This window comes from Ranitomeya variabilis, chromosome 3, assembly GCF_051348905.1.
Source record: "Ranitomeya variabilis isolate aRanVar5 chromosome 3, aRanVar5.hap1, whole genome shotgun sequence".
NCBI lineage: Eukaryota > Metazoa > Chordata > Amphibia > Anura > Dendrobatidae > Ranitomeya > Ranitomeya variabilis.
Genome location: NC_135234.1, coordinates 220,715,423 through 220,737,100, shown reverse-complemented (window position 1 = coordinate 220,737,100; position 21,678 = coordinate 220,715,423). Strand labels below are relative to the sequence as shown.

Below are 21,678 nucleotides of genomic sequence, written 5' to 3'. Positions count from 1 at the left end.
CGCTGCCCAGTCTATGTCCTGGGGAGGAGGGGGCAGAGTTACGGCCATGCATGCGCGGAAATGGCGGACGCGACGTACAAAAAAAAGGTTACATTGAACTTTTTTTGTGACGACGGGGCTAAAGTTATGGTTAGGGTTGGGGCTAAAGTTAGGGTTAGGGTTGGGGCTAAAGTTAGGGTTAGAGTTGGGATTAGGGTTTGGATTAGGGTTGGGATTAGGGTTACGTTTGGGATTAGGGTTAGGGGTGTGTTGGATTTAGGGTTTTGATTAGGGTTATGGTTAGGGTTGAGATTAGGGCTGTTTTGGGGTTAGGGTTGTGATTATCGTTAGGGTTGTGATTAGGATTATGGATCGGGTTAAGATTAGGGTTAGGGGTGTGTTGGAGTTAGGGTTGGAGTTATAATTTGGGGGTTTCCACTGTTTAAGTACATCAGGGGGGTCTCCAAACACGACAGCCAATTTTGCGCTAAAAAAGTCAAATGGTGCTCCCTCCCTTCTGAGCTCTGCCGTGCGCCCAAACAGTGGTTTACCCCCACATATGGGGCATCAGCGTACTCGGGATAAATTGGACAACAACTTTTGGGGTCCAATTTCTCCTGTTACCCTTGTGAAAATAAAAACTTGGGGGCTAAAAATCTTTTTTGTGGGAAAAAAAAATAATTTTTTTATTTTCACTACTCTGCATTATAAACTTTTGTGAAGCACTTGAGCATTCAAAGTTCTCACCACATATCTAGATAAGTTCCTTAGGGGGTCTAGTTTCCAAAATTTGGTCACTTGTGGGGGGTTTCTACTGTTTAGGTACATCAGGGGCTCTGCAAACGCAACATAACACCCACAGACAATTCTATCAAAGTCTGAATTCCAAAATGGCGCTCCTTCTCTTCCGAGCTCTGCCGTGCGCCCAAACAGTGGTTTACCCCCACATATTGGGTACCAGCATACTCAGGACAAATTGGACAACAACTTTTGGGGTCCAATTTCTCTTGTTACCCTTGTGAAAATAAAAATTTGGGGGCTAAAAAAATCTTTTGTGGGAAAAAAAAATATTTTTTATTTTCACTACTATGCATTATAAACTTCTGTGAAGCACTTGGGCATTCAAAGTTCTCACCACATATTTAGATAAGTTCCTTAGGGGGCCTAGTTTCCAAAATTTGGTCACTTGTGGGGGGTTTCTACTGTTTAGGTACATCAGGGGTTCTGCAAACGCAACATAACACCCACAGACAATTCTATCAAAGTCTGAATTCCAAAATGGCGCTCCTTCTCTTCCGAGCTCTGCCGTGCGCCCAAACAGTGGTTTACCCCCACATATTGGGTACCAGCATACTCAGGACAAATTGGACAACAACTTTTGGGGTCCAATTTCTCTTGTTACCCTTGTGAAAATAAAAATTTGGGGGCTAAAAAAATCTTTTTTGTGGGAAAAAAAAATATTTTTTATTTTCACTACTATGCATTATAAACTTCTGTGAAGCACTTGGGCATTCAAAGTTCTCACCACATATCTAGATAAGTTCCTTGGGGGGTCTATTTTCCAAAATGGGGTCACTTGTTGGGAGTTTCTACTGTTTAGGTACATTAGGGGTCTGCAAACGCAACATAACGCCCGCAGACAATTCTATCAAAGTCTGCATTCCAAAATGGCGCTCCTTCCCTTCCGAGCTCTGCCGTGCGCCCTAGCAGTGGTTTACCCCCACATATGGGGTACCAGCATACTCAGGACAAAGTGGACAACAACTTTTGGGGTCCAATTTCTCTTGTTACCCTTGTGAAAATAAAAACTTGGGGGCTAAAAATCTTTATTGTTAAAAAAAATATATTTTTTATTTTCACGACTCTGCATTATAAACTTCTGTGATGCACTTGGGCATTCAAAGTTCTCACTACACATCTAGATAAGTTCCATGGGGGGTCTAGTTTCCAAAATGGGGTCACTTTTGGGGGGTTTCTACTGTTTAGGCACATCAGGGGCTCTCCAAACGCGACATGGCGTCCGATCTCAATTCCAGTCAATTTTGCATTGAAAAGTCAAATGGCGCTCCTTTGCTTCCGAGCTCAGCCATGCACCCAAACAGTGGTTTACCCCCACATACGGGGTGTCGGCGTACTCAAGACAAATTGTACAACAACTTCTGGTGTCCATTTTCTCCTGTTACCCTTGGTAAAATAAAAATTTGGAGGCAAAAAGATCATTTTTGTAGAAAAAATGCGATTTTTTTATTTTCACGGCTCTACGTTATAAACTTCTGTGAAGCACCTGGGGGTTTAAAGTGCTCACCACACATCTAGATAAGTTCCTTAAGGGGTCTAGTTTCCAAAATGGTGTCATTTGTGGGGGGTCTCTACTGTTTAGGCACATCAGCGGCTCTCCAAACGTGACATGACGTCCGATCTCAATTCCAGCCAATTCTACATTGAAAAAGTAAAACGACACTCCTTCTCTTCCAAGCTCTGCGGTGCGCCCAAACAGTGGTTTACCCCCACATATGGGGTATTGACGTACTCAGGAGAAATTGCACAACAACTTTTGTGGTCTAATTTCTCCTGTTACCCTTGTGAAAATAAAAATTTGGAGGCAAAAAGATCATTTTTGTAGAAAAAATGTGATTTTTTATTTTCACGGCTCTACGTTATATACTTCTGTGAAGCACTTGGGGGTTCAAAGTGCTCACCACACATCTAGATAAGTTCCTTAAGGGGTCTAGTTTCCAAAATGGTATCACTTGTGGGGGGTTTCCACTGTTTAGGCACATTAGGGGCTCCCGAAACGCGACATGGCGTCTGATCTCAATTCCAGCCAATTCTGCATTGAAACAGTCAAACGGTGCTCCTTCACTTCCAAGCTCTGCGGTGCGCCCAAACAGTGGTCTACCTCCACATATGGGGTATCGGTGTACTCAGGAAAAATTGCACAACAAAATTTGTGGTTAAATTTCTGTTTTTACACTTGTGAAAATTAAAAAAAATGGTTCTGAAGTAAAATGTTTGCAAAAAAAAGTTAAATGTTCATTTTTTTCTTCCACATTGTTTCAGTTCCTGTGAAGTACGTAAAGGGTTAATAAACTTCTTGAATGTGGTTTTGAGCAGCTTGAGGGGTGCAGTTTTTAGAATGGTGTCACACTTGGTTATTTTCTATCATATAGACCCCTCAAAATGACTTCAAATGAGATGTGGTCCCTAAAAAAAAAATGGTGTTGTAAAAATGAGAAATTGCTGGTCAACTTTTAACCCTTATAACTCCCTAACAAAAAAAAAAATTGTTTCCAAAATTGTGCTAATGTAAAGTAGACATGTGGGAAATGTTATTTATTAACTATTTTTTGTGACATATCTCTCTGATTTAAGGGCATAAAAATACAAAGTTTGAAAATTGCAAAATTTTAAAAATTTTCGCCATATTTCCATTTTTTTCATAAATAATCGCAAGTAATATCGAAGAAATGTTACCACTAACTTGAAGTACAATATGTCATGAAAAAACAATCTCAGAATCAGTGGGATCCGATAAAGCGTTCCAGAGTTATAACCTCTTAAAGTGACACTGGTCAGAATTGTAAAAATTGGCTCGGTCATTAAGTACCAAATTGGCTCTGTCACTAAGGGGTTAAGGTCAGGACTTTGAGTAGGCCACTCCAAAGTCTTAATTTTGTTTTTCTTAAGCCATTCAGAGGGGGACTTGCTGGTGTGTTTTGGATCATTGTCCTGCTGCATAACCCAAGTGCATTTCAGATTGAGGTCATGTACAGATAGCAGAACATTCTCCTTCAGGATTTTTTGGTAGACAACAGAATGCAATGTTCCATTTACCACAGCAAGTCTTCCAGGTCCTGAAGCAGCATAACAACCCCCGACCATCACACTACCACAGCCATATTTTACTGTTGGTATGATGTTCCTTTTCTGAAATGCTATGTTACTTCTACGCCAGATGTAATGGGACACACATCTTCCAAAAAGTACAACTTTTGTCTCGACAGTCCACAGATTATTCTCCCAAAAGTCTTGGGGATCAACAAAATGTGGCAAAACTGACACAAGCCTTTATGTTCTTATTGCTTAGCAGTGGTTTTCGTCTTGGAACTCTGCAATGCGTGAACACTGACTGTTATGGTCTGGTGATTAAGGAGCGACATGCGACTAGCTCTGAGCAGGTGGTAACTATACCGACCGCAGTTCCTAATCTTAAAACAGACACTAGCAGTAGCCATGGGATGTTCTTGTCACTCCCTGGACACCTCGTCACAGCCGGAGAACTAGCTACCCCTAAAGGTAGAAACAGGAAAGCTATCTTGCCTCAGAGAAAATCCCCAAAGGATAGGACAGCCCACCACAAATAATGACTGTGAGAGGATAAGGAAATGACATACGTAGTATGAAACAAGATTTAGCAAAGGAGCCCACTACTAGCTAGACAGAATTAGTACAGAACAGAAAACTGTGCGGTCAGTAATAAAAACTAGAAAAAGTCCACCGCAGAGAAATGCAAAAATCTCCACACCTGACTAAAGGTGTGGAGGGCAAACTCTGCTGCCCACAGCTTCCAGCTTAGCTAAATAGATCCATACTGATAAGCTGGACAAATGAGCAAAACATAGAAAATGCCAAACAACAAAGTCCACAACAAGTGAACTGCAAAAAGACAAGCAAGGACTTAGCTTTGCTGAAATGGTCAGAGTGGCAGGGAAATCCTCAGAGAGCCATGTGTTATGGTTCTCAATGGCAAGAGAACATAGCCCAGCAAACATAAGAACTAGCTCTTGGAAGGATGGAAACTAAACTGACCATGAACTAAACCTGCCGCACAACTAACAGTAGCCGGGTAGCGTAGCCTGCGTTTTATCCCTAGACGCCCAGCGCCGGCCGGAGGACTAACTAATCCTGGCAGAGGAAAATATAGTCCTGGCTCACCTCTAGAGAAATTTCCCCGAAAGGCAGACAGAGGCCCCCACAAATATTGGCGGTGATTTTAGATGAAATGACAAACGTAGTATGAAAATAGGTTTAGCAAAATTGAGGTCCGCTTACTAGATAGCAGGAAGACAGAAAGGGCACTTTCATGGTCAGTTGAAAACCCTATCAAAACACCATCCTGAAATTACTTTAAGACTCTAGTATTAACTCATAACATCAGAGTGGCAATTTCAGATCACAAGAGCTTTCCAGACACAGAAACGAAACTACAGCTGTGAACTGGAACAAAATGCAAAAACAAACAAGGACTAAAGTCCAACTTAGCTGGGAGTTGTCTAGCAGCAGGAACATGCACAGAAAGGCTTCTGATTACAATGTTGACCGGCATGGAAGTGACAGAGGAGCAAGGCTAAATAGCGACTCCCACATCCTGATGGAAACAGGTGAACAGAGAGGATGATGCACACCAGTTCAATTCCACCAGTGGCCACCGGGGGAGCCCAAAATCCAATTTCACAACAGCCATGACTCCAAGCTCAACAATTGACAACTGGCATTGAATTAGAGATAAGGCCAGACTAATATAGCCGAGCCAGAAAGACGATCAGTGAGAACAGCTGCTGATGCTAAATCCAAGAAGCAGCCATACCACTCAAAACCACAGGAGGGAGCCCAAGAGCAGAATTCACAAAAATGCTACTTATAACCACCGGAGGGAGCCCAAGAGCGGAATTCACAACAACTGACCTTAACTGAGGGACACCTGCAGTTCTTTTGATGTTGTTGTGAGGTCTTTTGTGACCTCTTGGATGAGTTTTCGCTGCGCTCTTGGGGTAATTTTGGGCAACCGGCCACTCCTGTGAAGGTTCACCACTGTTCCATATTTTTGCCAGTTGTGGAATGGTTCTCACTGTGGTTTGCTGGAGGCCCAAAGCTTTAGTAATGGCTTTATAACTTTTTCCAGACTGTAGATCTCTATTACTTTGTTTCTCATTTGTTCCAGAATTTCTTTGGATCGCAGCATGATGTCTAGCTTTTACAAATCTTTTGGTCCACTTCACTTGTCAGGCAGGTGCTATTTAAGTGATTTCTTGATTGAGAACAGGTGTGGCAGTAATCTGGCCTGGATGTTGCTAGGGAATTTGAACTCCGCTTCTCAAAGATGTTTTAAACCACAGTTACTTTATGTTTTAAGGGTGGTGGGGGCAATCACTTTTTCACACAGGGCCCAGCATCTTTGGATTTCTTTTTTCCCTAATAATAAAGACCTTCATTTATAAACTGCATTTTGTGTTTATTTGTGTTATCTTTGTCTAATATTTACATTTGTTTGGTGGTCTGAAACATTTAAGTGTGACAAACGTGCAAAAGAATAGGAAATCAGGAGGGGGGCAAACACTTTTTAACACCACCATATCTGTTACCTGTCTTGCTCTCTATCTATTATCTATATATATACTGTATATATATATATATATATATATATATATATATATATATTTATCCATCTGTCTGTCTGCTATCTCATATCTTTCTATCATTCTATCTATCTCATATCTATCTATCCATCCATCCATCTCTATGTACCTGTCTTTCCCTCTATCACTGCTGCCTTCACATATGGTATATGGATTTGTGTGGGTTTATTTTATGTAACAGGCATGAGTTTCTCCCGTTTGCGGTGCGTGTGGCGGTGTGTATACATCGGTGGTGTATGTTGTTTTTATCGTGCATTTCTCCAGCTGTAATTAATAAAACTCATTCTGTCCCAGCCGGGGGCTGAGCTGTGACACAGTTACTTCCAAACTGCTCAATTAGCGTCCAAAGGAATGTAGGTCACAGAGAAACCCTGGTCTATGCTGCTCCTACAAAATCAACCACTTCAGTGCCTGGAGCTTTATGCATTATATATAGTATGTGTGAGTGGTCTCTGCTATGGCTGCCATGTTTTCCATACAGTGCACCTTAGGCTGCCTATAGTTTGGCCTGTATATGTATAAGTGCCATTTGCACATTGTACTGTTTACTTCTGTTCCTTTATATGACCAGTGTTTTCTTCGAGCTAAAACTTACTGCATGGATTTATCTAAAATGAGTACAGTCCCTCTCCTGCAGTCAGGCACAATCATTTATTTTCTCCATATCTATACATTAAATATCTCTATTTATTCTTCTTGCTGGTCTTCTAGATTCTCACTGTGTCTGGACCCCCGGAAGGAGGCACTCGCGTCACTATTCGGGGAGTGAACCTAGGCCTCGACTTTTCTGAGATTGCCAACAACGTACTGGTGGCGGGAGTACAATGCACTCCTGTGGAAGAGGAATACATCATTGCAGAACAGTAAGACCTTTTGACTAATTTTATTTTTAACAAATAACCTTGCTGGATCAAGAAATCCCAGGCTTATGAGCTTACACTTTGCATCAATAAGTCTTCTGAACAGGCATGTAAATCCCGCTATAGGCTAGCTTCAGTGCATATGTAAACGACATTCTACATTCAGCCTGATCGGCGGATAGCATGGTAGAAGCTGGACATCATATGTGTGTTTGTTGGAAAAGATTTAGTATAACTTGTATTTTATTCATTCAAATCCCATGTGTTTGTATGTATAGGAGTCCAGTGGGCGGTCCTAATCAGATATTGCATGAGTCTAGTGGGCAGTCTACTGAGTGATTGACAGCTATCTCTGAATGCACAATCATACAGGGAAGACTAACAATCACTGAAGAGGACCACCCACTGGACTCATGCAATATCTGTCTAGGACCGCCCTCTTGACTCTACACATACAAACACCAGGGATTTCAATAAATACAATGCAAGTTTTAATGAAAATTTTCCTACGAAAAATATACGGTACATTAATCTGATCAGTTCCTTCTAGTCTCTAACATCCTGCCTGCGGATCAGATACCATTTTCAACACAACAGGTTCCCTTTAAGTGCCCTGTATGTTCCGTCTACCTTCTGTCCCCTCAGTACTGCTGTAATAAAAAAAAGATTAAAAATGTATTTACTTAGGAATCCACTATTTAATTCTAGGTCCCAATCAGCATGTTCCCCTCTCCAGCAGCCAGCCCTTCTAGTGAATGTGAGCCACGATGCCAGATCTCAATGGGGGGTAGTTCATCACATTTCTTATGTACATTCTGAATTTGTCCATATGACTGACTTACCTGATAGAGGCCTCCACCTATACAGCATGTGCTAATATGCACCTCTAAAGAAAATATGAAGTAGTAGACTGCACTTTTCTATGCTATCCAGTCCAGGAAAAACATATATGTTAAATGTATATATTTTTTTTAATATGGCAGCTTAAAGGGAAGGTGCCACCAGTTTTCTTGAATTTTTTTTTTTAATGAAATTAAGCTTAAAATAGTAAATAAAATGTATTAATACAATGTTTGCACTGTTTGCAAACATTTCTATATGAAAAATATTATATATTTTCTTACAAATATATATATTGACCACTAGGGGGAGCATTTTCCGTTTTAGACCTCAAGCAGCTATAGTAAGACTTACCAGCTTTACTGTTAGCTGGAAAATCTGGGCAGTAACTGCTGACATCAGCATTTCCCTCCCCTTTTGGGTGGTCTAGTATCCCTAGGGCAGAATGAAGAGCAGCATCACAGGGCAGAGCCATTTTGTGTGTGACTGCCCTGTGATCTGCTATCACCAGCAGTTAGTGCATCAGAAGCACAGTTAGTTTCTGTGGTGTGTCCACATACAGCAGCATTGTCTGTGCAGAGCTGTCTGTGACTCATCCCTCAGTAAGATAAGGAGATCCAGGTCTGCAGTGAATGGCCAGGCATTGTGGAGGGAGGGGAGGGATACATTGTGTCAGGTGTCAGGTGTCACCTCTCTCTGCAGGCTGGGAATGAGGGTCTGTGTGTGAGGGGGGAGGGGAGACACAGCAGGAGAAGCACACAGGGCAGCGTGTGAGGGGCAGAGGATGTCTGCCCAGTGCCTGGAGTACAGAGGGGCAGTGCACGTCTCTCCTGCGATAGAGAGTAAGTGGAGCTGGGCAGAGAGCACTGGGCTATAATAAAATGGCGGCCAGTCACACCTACAGCAGTGAGTTGTGCAGCCCACAGAGGCGTGCCCAGCTCACTGCTAACACCTCTCCAATGTTAAAGATAGGGTCAGCGCCGGTCTATTATCTCCTATGTCCATGGGGTGCTGTAAAATGACACTGTTAGTGCCCTGCTACTGCTGCAAAACCAAGATGTCAGCCCCCAGTTCCTTCTTTAAACACATATAACACACGAAATCTGTTTCACATGCATTTAAAACTTGGTTATAACAGCATGTTATGCTACATTACAGTTTTTTTATTAATGATCTACAAACGCGGTACCTTACCTTTAAGTATGATGGATGCTACCATATGGCATCTGTCACAGGCATCCATTAAATTAATATGTCATAGCTTTACATGATGCATCTATTAAATGGATGCCATGGTAATCTATGGGTGGCAGATAGAATAAAGGGATGCCTAATATTGGCTCTAATGTTATCTGTTTAAGGATACATTATAAAGACTATGGAAATATTTCTGTTAAAGGGGTTGTCTCAGCTCTCCTGCCTCCCAGATTCCTGCTTGCTGGGAAGTGTGGACCAACGGCATCATTGCCTAAGCAGTGCACATGTCCGGCTAGGCTTCGGCTGTGGTCAGTAACGTAGGCAACAAACAGTTAACAATAGAATAAAAAATCCCTCCTTTCCTGAGAAAAGAGAGGATTTTTAATTACAAGTGAGTTGCAAGGTTACCTGTTTTTACAACCACTTTGTAATTTTAAGTGGATGAATAGACTATTATAGTCTACATATGACGGATGCTTCAGTTAGCCATCCGTCCCAATCTCTGTGTAACATATACTGTATGTCCAGAGCTCATAGGAGTATAGAACATAAGGTGAGCGGCCTGCTTCTAAAGCAGGAGAGGTTAAGGCCTTATTCAGAGGGCCGTTACTCTGCTACATTTTAACATCTTTATTATGGTCCCAAAGCCGGGCTTGATTTCAAGTCTACTGATTCAGAATGTCAGTATCGTGAATCTCTACAATACCAATAGGTTCAGGTCAACCTACAGTAGGGATGGGAGTTTCAACCATAATATTATTGCTAAAATGCACCAGCATTGTGGCCATCTGAATAAGTCCTAATAATGAGTCACTACAGACTGGAAGCACTCCTAAGTAAGGCTACGATCACACTATCAGTATGTGGTCAGTATTTTACATCAGTATTTGTAAGCCAAAGCCAGGAATGGAACAAACAGAGGAAAAGTATAATAGAAACATGTCACCAAGTCTGTATTTTTGACCCACTCCTGGTTTTGGCTAACAAATACTGATGTGAAGTACTGACTAAATACCGATAGTGTGACCGTAGCCTAATAGTGATAATGACAGTATTTCTTAAACTTGCAAATACTAATAAAATTGTGAGAATATGACATTTTACTAGTTTTTGCATGTTAAACTGTCCACATCATGGAACAGTGGCTACAGAGCTGAATAATTTGTATTTCTTTATCTCCTTTCTTAGATATTAGTTAGTGTGTAGAGTAATATCACAGCTGGAGCTGGCAGGATAGAAGAGATGGATTACATACATTAAATCAAATAGAATAGGTAGATATATAGATGTCAGTGACATATACATATACATAAATTACTTATCACACAAAAAAATAGGAGTACCAAGTCCAATTATATAAAAGAGTATAAATTTTATTAATCACAACAAATAAAGTATTAGAGACTAGGATCAGGTAGTGATGGCTACCAATGTCCAGACATTCTCATAATATAATGGGTAGTCGGTAAAGTGCTTAGAGCAAAGTTATATTTGAGGGAGTCCACAGTAAAGGTACCAGTATTACCACCGATCATAGTAAATGCATTCTTGATCAATGGGGTCCATAATCCCCCTTAAGTCAAAATTTGCTTGCCCATAATATAACAGCGTCCGGGCACATGCCATGCCAACACCGTCGCGCGTTTCGCTTTTCTTTCTCAAGGTGCACCAAAACTCGCTATGCCATATATGTGTACATTATTTAATTCTTCCTTGGTGACAGATTCACGTCTCTAATGCCACCTAATCCAAAGTGCCGTTTCATATACAAGGAGCGACATGATTGCTGTACTGTAGATAATGCCATATGCCTGGAGCAGAGGTGTAGAATACTAATGGCGCTGAATGAAATGTGCTGGAAGTCGCCTGGCAGAGCTGTGAACGACTGGAGATTTCCATGCATCTGATTGATTCTGAGGAAATAGTCCACAAATGACTTTGGATTTTCGCATATTAACTATTGAGACTTTACAGCTTGATACATTGTGGAAAGATGAAAGCATTTCTTATGTGCACCTGTCTCTACAGTGAGAAGTCTGCCTACCGCAGAGCTTAGAAAAGAACAGCCGGACTGGGGCTTACAAGTGCAGATGTCAGGATGATGGAGTGCACCCCTTTTGTGTTAGGACACAATTGGGGATCACACAGCACTTTTTCTCATCTGTCATGGCTGACAGAGTCTGACTCCGTCCATCTGGGTTTCGAAGCACCTCTAAATCTACGCTTAGAGACTGTTTCCCGTGGAGACTTAAGCTCTTAGTCCGCAGCGCTTTCAGTTGGGGCTTTCCAGATGCACTGCAGTGGAAAAGGACAGAAGGGTTAAGGTTTTGTGAGCTGCTGTTACTTTTATTGGTGTGAATCCAGGGGTGTCCATCTGGCAATCTGCAAGCTTAATGCAGATCTCTGGAGGGTTCTAATAGGAAAAAGAGACAGTCAGCTGGAGGCAGGCAGAGAAGGGTGATGGGGAACAATGGGGGGCATGTTATGTGCTAGGATACGGGCGATAGCGTAAATGCGCAAAGATCATGAAAAACCAGAGTGAATAGAAAGAACTCAAAAACGAGGTCGAAAAGAGTGAAGAGGATGAAGTTAATGGTAGGTAAGCGAAAGCAGGATTTGGGAGGCTAAGATGAGGGCTTTCTCTGTAAATGGACTAAATCTAGGCAGGGCTGCATGTACTTGACTGTATTGAGGTTTCTATCCATTGTTTTTTATAGAATTGTATGTGAAATGGGCCCGGCACCTTCGACATCCAGCTCTGGACCAGTGCTTCTGTGCATCGGGGAATGTAAGCCAGAGTTCATGGCCCGATCTTTGCAGCAGTACAGCTTTGTGGTGAGTAGCAAACGGCATGTCTGTCTGTTCTGTGCCCTTCTGGAATTGGCTCTCGTCAAACTGAGCAGACACTATCATAAAGGAGTTTTACAAAGGTTGTGCCAGCTGTTCCGGACATAGTACCAAGATGGATGCACAAAGCAATAATGGTTAGCTTGAAGATGTCAATGTTCGGCGTTAATAGGCGAGTCATGAGGATGAACATAACTGAACCAGAAACATTTTTTTTCATACCATTAAAAGTATCCATAGTCCATAAAAAGTATGCAATATTAGTCATACCACAAAAAGTCATAAAGGACCAGTGCTGTCACTTTCAGTAGGTTGGCCAATGTGTAAGGCTGGTTCTTCCAGTGGCCATTTCTGTTCTGCTTGCCTGCAATTTGCTTTGTTAGTGCACAGCTAATAGAGATGATGGAAGCAGCAGCTCAGTCCTCCAATCCACCGCACCTCGTCCTCCCAAGCAGCAAATTATAGGTTTGCTCAAGCTCATGATAAAATGACACATTTTTCTGAAAAATCAATGCTAAGCTTTCTGCAGCTCAACTGCACGCGGCTCCCCTTAATCATGTAACAAGCCATAACTGTCACTTTGTGCTTTATGATGTCATTTAACAAAAGTAGCCTGGAAAATACAGATAGGCAGAGAGAGTGAGGGCCCTAAAAGGAGTTCATCCCAGTAATGGTGCCATTTCAGGGAGCCACTTCATAGAACAGACGTCATTCTTTCTCTGTTAATTAATGACGTTTTATTTTCCTGTCCGCTCTTCTTCATGGTGACCTTGCCTTGGTGACTATTTCTGCGTCTCAGGTGACTGTCTCCGCCATATTCATGCAGCGCCATGAGATTCTAAGCTTCCAACACATTTTACACCCTTTCTCATTTTTCTGTTCGCTCCACCGCCTGATAGAGGCTCCTGTCTTCCGCTGACTGAGGAGGATAGGGCCACATGCACACATAGCAGATCATGTTGGTTGACAGAATTAACTTCCAGTTTTCTAACATTTTTTCTTGTTTTATCATTGTCGTGACGTCCGGTCAGTATGCCCAATATGCCAACAAAATGAGGACAGAACTTCTGTTTTGATTGTGCTTAGTTTGCCCTCATTTTTGCTATGCTGTACACCTTTTATGTATAGTTCATTTGTAGGGGTCCGGGTCCTGAGACCCCACCATTGTTTGCTCAATCCAAGGGCCAGAATCGTTCAGCTAACATAGGCGTTGTATTGGCTTAGTAGAAAGTTTTTGAGTCCTGACCTCGCTCTGTGCTCACTGAAGGATTAGGTGACTTCTTGTGCCCCTTGGTTTAGTGGTGCACCAACTGAGGCCACATATAGCCGGTGAAACCCTTCTGTGTGGCCGTCACCTGCTCTTTATTCAATTCAATAGGAGGTGGATGTGCAGTACCCTGCCACGGCCACTATACAGTCGACAGCGCTGTGCTGTGCAGCTCCACAACTGAGAAGTTCCCGCAAGTTTTGGCATCTTAGATTTGTCTCTTGTGAATGCTGCTAAAGTTTAGTGTTGAAAAAAAAAGTCATATTGTATAGAATCAGGTTTTGGCACCGTAAAAACGCAGAAAAACCTGACACATGCGGTTTTGGTGCCTTTTTCAGCGTTTTTTCACCACCCTTTCATTTAAATGAGTGAAAAAACGCTGAAAGAAGTGATATGCTCTATTGTGCAAAAAGCCATGAAAAGCACAAAATCCTGATGATAAAAAAGCCGAGCTGTGTGCATGAGATTTCTGAAAATTACAGTTGAAAATTTGCTTAAAAAATGCATACAAAAATGATTTACTTATTTCTCCGAACCGCCTGAGTGCTCTCTCTCTCTAGCATTACGGGGAATCTGTGCTGGTTCCCAATGCGGCTCCCAGTCAATCCCATAGGAGGCCAATAACCTACAATTAACTGGCAAATACAGTGTTTGTCTTCCTCAGCGTTTTCCCATAAATCTCCTCCGCTCTTATCCTTACATATGCGTGCCCTTGACTGCAGCCCTGTTGGTGGGTTTCGCCCCCACAATAGGATGGTAACGTGATGTTATTGAATGTGGCTGTGGAAGAATAGAGAACATTTTATCTCACTACATCAGATGGCACACGGTATATTGGATAAAGGTCACACGGTCAAGGTCGGAAGGACTGGAGATAAGGGGGCTCAGCTTCTAGCAGTAGCACTTCAATTGAGAATACAGCATATCTAAGCTCAGTATGCAGACATCCCACTGTCCCAGGATCATGTGTATCTGCCAGCAATGTAATGGATTCCACCGCTGCGTACCTGCACCCACAACACACAATCCCACTCATTATTTCTGATTTATGGGAACCTGAACCTGCAACAACCTTTGTGAGACCTCGGCGGCGTCTTGCTCCATCTCCTCCATCAGCAGCGAGCGACATGGCAGTATCTCCACAGTGCCCCGAATATCCTCAGATTTCCCTATCCACTTTTATCATTATTGCTTGGCATGACAGACATAATACCCCTTATTGCAGCCATTCTGTTGTCTGCTCACTGCAGGTTATTGCTCTGGGCTAGGAGAAGAGTCTGCAAATAGAATAATTGCAAATACTTGAAACAAGGCTGCAGATCGCTGTATATTTTTATCAGCCACTTATGAATCTGCCTATGCCCTTGGCTGTCATCTATGAAGTTGTCTGTTTATCTGGAACCTATTCTTATATTCAGCTTATTTATTGGCTCCGTTTTCTTATACTATCAGAGAATTTTCTGCCAGACCGGGAACAGCATTAAAGCTTCTCCATATCATCAGAATATAAATAAAACAGCGGTGCCTTCGTAGGTGCTGGCTCCTTTCCTTAGCAGCATAAAAGCAGGAAATATACCTTGACCACTTGTAAAAGGGCACTTGACGGACTCAGAAGTGATGGATTACAAATGCTATCAACACAAAATCGAAAAATAGCTAAAAATTGATTCCCTCCTTTGTTTCATTTCCAGAATCCAACCGTGTCTCACGTTAGCCCGACTCGAGGTCCAGAATCCGGGGGCACTATGATAACGATCACTGGTCACAATCTCGGAGCTGGAAGCCTTGTGTCTATTCTTCTTGGCAACCAGACCTGTGAATTTTATGGGTGAGTGTTAATAAGCCATTGCCTGAAAGCCAAGTTCACACATTCCATAGTGAAAAATAGGTTTGGGAATATTTTCAATTTTGCAGCAATTTTGACACAATTATCATCATGCTTTTTTTTCATCAAATAAAGAAGTTTACAAAATGTTGTGAAAACCACAAGGGAGGGTACACAGTCAATAAAAAGAAATAAATTGCAAGATAAATGCAGCTTGTCAATAAGAACACACATCCATAATAATCACTACAATGGAAGTGTGGGAATCCGCAGAGCAAAATCTGAGTATATACAGTATAGCTGAAAACTTGCTCTAAGACTATTAAACATCAGAGGTATTGAGAACAAGTAGCACCCCTTAAGAAAGCCTGACATCAAAAAGCACGTCTGGGTGGATTTGGTGGTCTTGTTTGCACACGATTTGTATGTTTCTTCAAGTATAGATTTTTTGTTCAGTTTTATACCTGTCGGCAGGGCCAGCATTAGGTGGAGATGCAGATTTGGCAATTGCCCAGAGCCCCAATCCACAAGGGGCACTTGCTTTTACTGATCCTTTGTGGTGTGAATGGAGGATGCTCAGCACTACTTACCCTGTGTGCCGTGCATCCTCCATAGTCCTCAGCCTCCTGCCAGTGTTGGGTTAGAAGCAGAGAGGATGAAAAGGGGCAAGGACTGCAACAGTAGGACAGGACCAGGGAGCTTGGTCCTGTCTGTGCTATCTCCCACTACCTTCCTATTATCTGCAGCCAGGGCCGGACTGACCACCTGGCAATTCTGGCAAATGCCAGAAGGGCCAGTCTGGTCGCGGGCTGCCTTGTCTGCTACATTGTTAACAGAATTGGTGTTCTCAAGACACCCATACTGTTAAGAGTTGTGATGGATCTTCCTTTCCTCCATCAGGGTAATATTAGTAATATATCCCATCTGGTTCATGGGGACGGGGACAACATGGGCCTGTGTGATTTCAAATGCCAGGACTGAATTTCAGCCCCAGTTCGTACCTGTCTGCAATTGATTATTAGGCCATGTTCACACGTTCAGTATTTGGTCAGTATTTTACCTCAGTATTTGTAAGTCAAAATCAGGAGCGGAACAATCAGAGGAAAAGTATAAGGCTATGTTCACACTTTGCGGTTTTTGCTGCGGATCCGCAGCCGTTTTCCATGCAGGGTACAGTACAATGTTACCCTATGGAAAACAAAAACCGCTGTGCCCACTTTGCGTTTTTCCGCTTGAAAATCCGCGCTGATTTTCTGCGGAAAAAAAGAAGTAGCATGTCACACTTTCCCCTGTCCCCAAAATCCGCTGCCTCGGAGTAACCCTTGACTCTGCCCTGTCCTTCAAACCGCACATCCAAGCTCTCGCCACCTCCTGTCGCCTCCAGCTCAAAAATATTTCCAGAATCCGTCCTTTCCTCAACCCACACTCTACCAAAATGCTCGTGCATGCCCTAATCATCTCCCGCCTCGACTACTGCAACATACTCCTCTGTGGCCTACCTTCTAACACTCTCGCACCCCTCCAGTCCATCCTTAACTCTGCTGCCCGACTAATTAATCTCTCTCCTCGCTACATTCCTGCTTCCCCTCTTTGCAAATCCCTTCACTGGCTCCCAATTTCTCAGCGTATCCAGTTTAAATTACTAACACTGACCTACAAAGCCATCCATAATCTTTCTCCTCCGTATATTTCCACACTAATCTCTCAATATCTTCCCTCACGTAATCTCCGGTCCTCCCAAGACCTCCTCCTCCACGCTTATTCGCTCCTCACCCAATCGCATCCAAGACTTCTCCCGAATATCACCCATCCTCTGGAATTCAGTGCCCCAACACATCCGGTTATCCACTACTTTTGGATCCTTCAAAAGAAACCTGAAAACCCATCTCTTCAAAGAAGCTTACAGTCTGTAACGACCACACGGCCACCTCAACACCACTGGAGCTACTGCAACCCTTGACCTACTGTCTCCTTCCCCACAATCCTGTAGATTGTAAGCCCGCAAGGGCAGGGTCCTCTTCCCGCTGTACCAGTCTGTCATTGTTAGTTTTGTTTACTGTAAGTGATATTTGTATTTTGATGTAACCCCTTCTCATGTACAGCACCATGGAATTAATGGTGCTATATAAATAAACAATAATAATAATAATAATAATGTCTATTCTTTCTACGGATTCCGCAGCAGTTTTACACCTGCACCAATAGGAAAGTGCAGTTGGAAACCCGCAGTGGAATCCGCAGTAGAAACCGCACAAAAAACCGCAGTGAAAACCACCGCGGTTTTGCAATGCGGTTTTTCCAAACCCGCAGCTGAAAAATCTGCAGCAAAAAAAGGAAAGTGTGAACAAGCCCTAATAGAAACATATGCACCACTTCTGTATTTATCACCCACTCCTGGTGCTGGCTTACAAATACTGAGGTAAAAACTTTTGCAAAACTGCGGCAAGCAACCCAGTGACACATTGCTGCAATCAGGGTCTCTGCCCCTACATCATGCAAATGGGGTAGCTAAACTATGGTGACAGATTCCTTTTATCATATGACTGCCATAAAGCTCTGGTGACATCTCTTACACGGCCTGCAATTATTGTATAAATTAAATAGATGCCTCTTAACTATAAGGTCGGATTGTAAGCAGAGGGTTTTTTTGTTTAATATCTATGTTTTACGCTAAATTCCATTGTACGTAATAGTGTCGTTTACTGTGCTATTCCAAAAACTCTTTTGGCCTCTGCCTGGCTGATGCATATCCCTATGGACACATTTAGCTTATATGTTGGCATCTTTCCGAGCATACTAACTACGGTAAATGAGATGTGAACACTGCCTTACCCATTAAAGTACGCAGTGTTATACTTTATCACAGAATTATGTGAGCATATGTTTTATGTTGTGTATAATACATGTGTATAAATATGTATATGGCAGCTGCAAACAGGCTATTATACTACATAGCATTATTTGGAAAAAATGCCAAGAAGTGTCTTAATGCTACCATTATCTCCTTAAAGGGTTTGTCGACTACTGTTAGATCTGTGGGGGTCTGACACTTGGTTTACAAGCTGAATGTCACAGCCCAGTCAACTGTGGCCACTGCGGCACTGCAGATCCACTTCTATTTATTTGGATAGTAAAGGATGCGTAATATCACATTTCGGCCACTATACAGTTGACGGCGCTGTGTTCTTCCGCTCCTCAACTGATCACATGCGGCCTGCATCGTATATAGCTGATCGGCGGGGTCATTGGCAGACCGCCATTGGTCTGATATTGATGAGCTATCCAGGGAATAGCTCATTCTGCATTTTTGTTTTTCCTACCCTCGTTCCAAGAGTCAGAACTTTTTTATTTTTCTGACAACATAGCCATATAATGACTTGCTTTTTTTTGTGAGACGAGTTATAGTTTTGAATGACACCATTCATTTTACCATTTAATGTACTGAAAAACAGAAAAAAAAAAGTTACAGGTGCGGTGAAAATGTGAAAAAAAGAATCTCTCAGCAGGTTTTTGCTGTGTAATCTGACAGCAGTAGTATGTAGGATCAGAGACCCTGGTTCTAGTGATCACTTAGTTTACTGGGTGCAGCAGTTATAATAGAATCACAGATTTCTCTGTTGCAGATGTAGGAGAGCTCAAATGTTGATCCGTGTATAATGCCACACACACCACTGATTAGCAGCTTTCTATGTACATTGTATAGTGACAGAAAGCTGCTCATCAGTGCCTGGGGCAGCACAAGGACAGTTGTCCTGCAGTGGTAATCTCCTGCTTATAAAACACTATTTGTATTGTATAAAACACTGATTAAAACTGCAAAACACCGCCTAGTAAGTGACACATCACAGTAATCAGGATATCTGCTCCTTCATTACAGTGATCTCATAGCAAAAAACTGGCGTCAGATCCCTTCAATACCGTCATTGATGTTTTGGGGTTTTTACAAAGATCATTGGGCAGCATGGTGGGTCAGTGGTTAGCACTGTCGCTTCGCAGCGCCCTGTTTCATATCCCATCAAAAACAACATGTGCAAGAAGTTTGTGTCTTCTCCCCGTGTTTATATGGGTTTCCTCCAGGTTCTCCGATTTCCTTCCACACTCCAAAGTCATAGTGATAGGGAATCTATAGATAAAGTCTAGGCAGGGGATAATTGAGGGAAAGAGGAAAGCGCCATCTGAGCGTAGTAAATAGTGGACATAGATTAAAGTTGCTGCCTTTCAATGGCATGCCACTCATCCAAGTACCATGGGGAATTGCTTTCCTTGCCTAAAAAAGCTCCTCCACATGGACGTGATGCAGGGAATGGAGATCCGGAGGCACTTCCGTTTGTAGCACAGATCCCAATTTGCGTTTTACATGTAGAGAAAAATTCAGTAAACTTATGAAAAGTTTTTGTATTTATTTGCTTTATTTACGATCCAGCACTTGGGATGTAAAATGGTACATATTAAAATTAGAACATTTTTTTTAAACATTGGACAACGCGTTTCAGCTATACAAGCCTTCGTCACGGACCTGATAATAACGTTTGTAAAGTGCTGCAAAATATGATGGCGCCACATAAGAAAGCATAGTAATTGTGCTGTTAAAATGGCCTGGCAACATGATTTTAGAGATCATTATGATTTTTGCCATTTTTTGAGACCTGTAACTTTTTATTTTTCCACCCACAGAGCATTTTTTTTATTTATTTATTTTTAGTAGGGGGAAATGGAGGTGATTTGAATTGTTGTTAAAACTTTTTTGTCTTTAACGTGTGATAGTTTGATTGACAATGCTTATAATACCGTTTTATTGCAGTATATAGAGAAATGTCCGTTCTCCTATGAAGCTCAGCATATGGCTGAGCTTCACCGCAGGACTAACATGGGAGCTATAGGGGCCATCGGCAGGCCAGTGGGAAGGAAATAGATTCCTATTTTTTCTATTTTTAATACAAACTGTGCTATGTAAAAATAAAAAAACATTGGCGAAAAATACATTTAACAAACCGGATTTAAACAATAGGGTATTTTCTGATGATAGATTCCTTTTAGCTATATATCTACAAAGGTCCAATATGCAGCCGAATTTCTGTCCTGAAAATCCTCAATGTATTATAACATCAGCATTGAGGATGAGATTTTTATGATATCGCTATGGAGACAATTAGTAGTTCTTAATGACATTGACTGTTTGTTTTGTGTCATTATCCTGCTGCGGAATAAACTTAAAGCCAATAAGATGCCTCCCAGATGGGTTTTCATGATTGAAAAGTATCTGCCTAAATTTCTCAGCATTGAGGACACCATTAATCTGGACCTAATTCCCACTCCTTTTGCTGAAATGCTGACCCCAACTTGCAAGGAACCTGTTGTTGCCTGCAGACACTCATTATTGTACTGCTTTTTAACCCTTCAGTGAACAAACTGCCTTCTGTTACAGCCAAACATTTCACATTTTGACTCGCCAGTCCAGAGCACCAGCTGACATTTTTCTTCACCCCTATGTTATCTTGCATAGATGAGTAATTTTGGCTTGTTTTCTATTGTTTTTGGCCACAATTCTTCCATGATGACCACTTCTGGCCAGATGTATCCAAAAAGTAGTTGGGTGCAACTGGGTTCCACTTGTTGCTGACAGTACTAAGTTGATGGCACTGCTGGACATCTACCATATGTGTCTTTCATCTTCTCAACTAAGTTTCCAAAGATGAACACTGCGTCTACAATCCTCAATGTTGCCCATTTCTTGGGTGTTCTCAATGCTGATATATACAGATACTTATCCATCATTTAATACCACTGCGTTACCATCAAGGAGGCTTCTGATTGGTTGCAAGTGTATTCTACAGCAGGACAAAAACCTCATACATACAACTATTCCAATTAAGAACTATCTTCAGGATAAAGACGAACCAGGGGTCCGGCGAATGATGACAGAGCCTTGATCTCAACATCATGGAGTCTGTGTGAGATTACATGAAGAAATAGAAGATGTGTGGTTAGTTCTCAAAGATGTTTGGAACAACCGCCTTCAAAAACTGTGTGGAAGTATACCTAGCGGAATAGATGTTGTTTTGAAGGTGGAAGTTGGTCACACCAAATATTGATCTGATTTATACTTCTTTAGCAGCATTATTACTTTGCACTCTTTTTTCCCACCTAAAAAATTTGCACTGTAGAATACATATATATGTATATGTACATACAGTACATATACACTATATATATATATGTATAATTTCCCTCTTTTCAGACAACGCCGCTGCCTTCTTCTGGCTTGTATCTGTGGCTTCCTACCGTTGGATAAGTCATGGGATTTTACACACATCATGAGTTAAGGATGAAGTTAATATCGTGCTGCCTTCCTATTGTCTTGGTCTGCCTACATGCTTTAGATTCCTTGTACGTATAGTAATTATACAGGAGATGCAACATGCCGGAAGATAGAATAGCATTTGGTAC

General features: G+C 41.9%; 1 protein-coding gene across 1 annotated transcript in view; it reads left to right on the top strand.

Moving 5' to 3' along the window:
• Positions 1-21,678, top strand: part of PLXNA2 (plexin A2) — a 343,686-nt gene that overhangs the window by 267,707 nt on the left and 54,301 nt on the right. Inside the window, exons 13-15 of the mRNA XM_077295198.1 lie at positions 7,107-7,258; positions 12,010-12,127; positions 15,098-15,234. Coding sequence (XP_077151313.1) covers positions 7,107-7,258; positions 12,010-12,127; positions 15,098-15,234 — 407 coding nt within the window. The remainder of the gene's footprint in view (positions 1-7,106; positions 7,259-12,009; positions 12,128-15,097; positions 15,235-21,678) is intronic.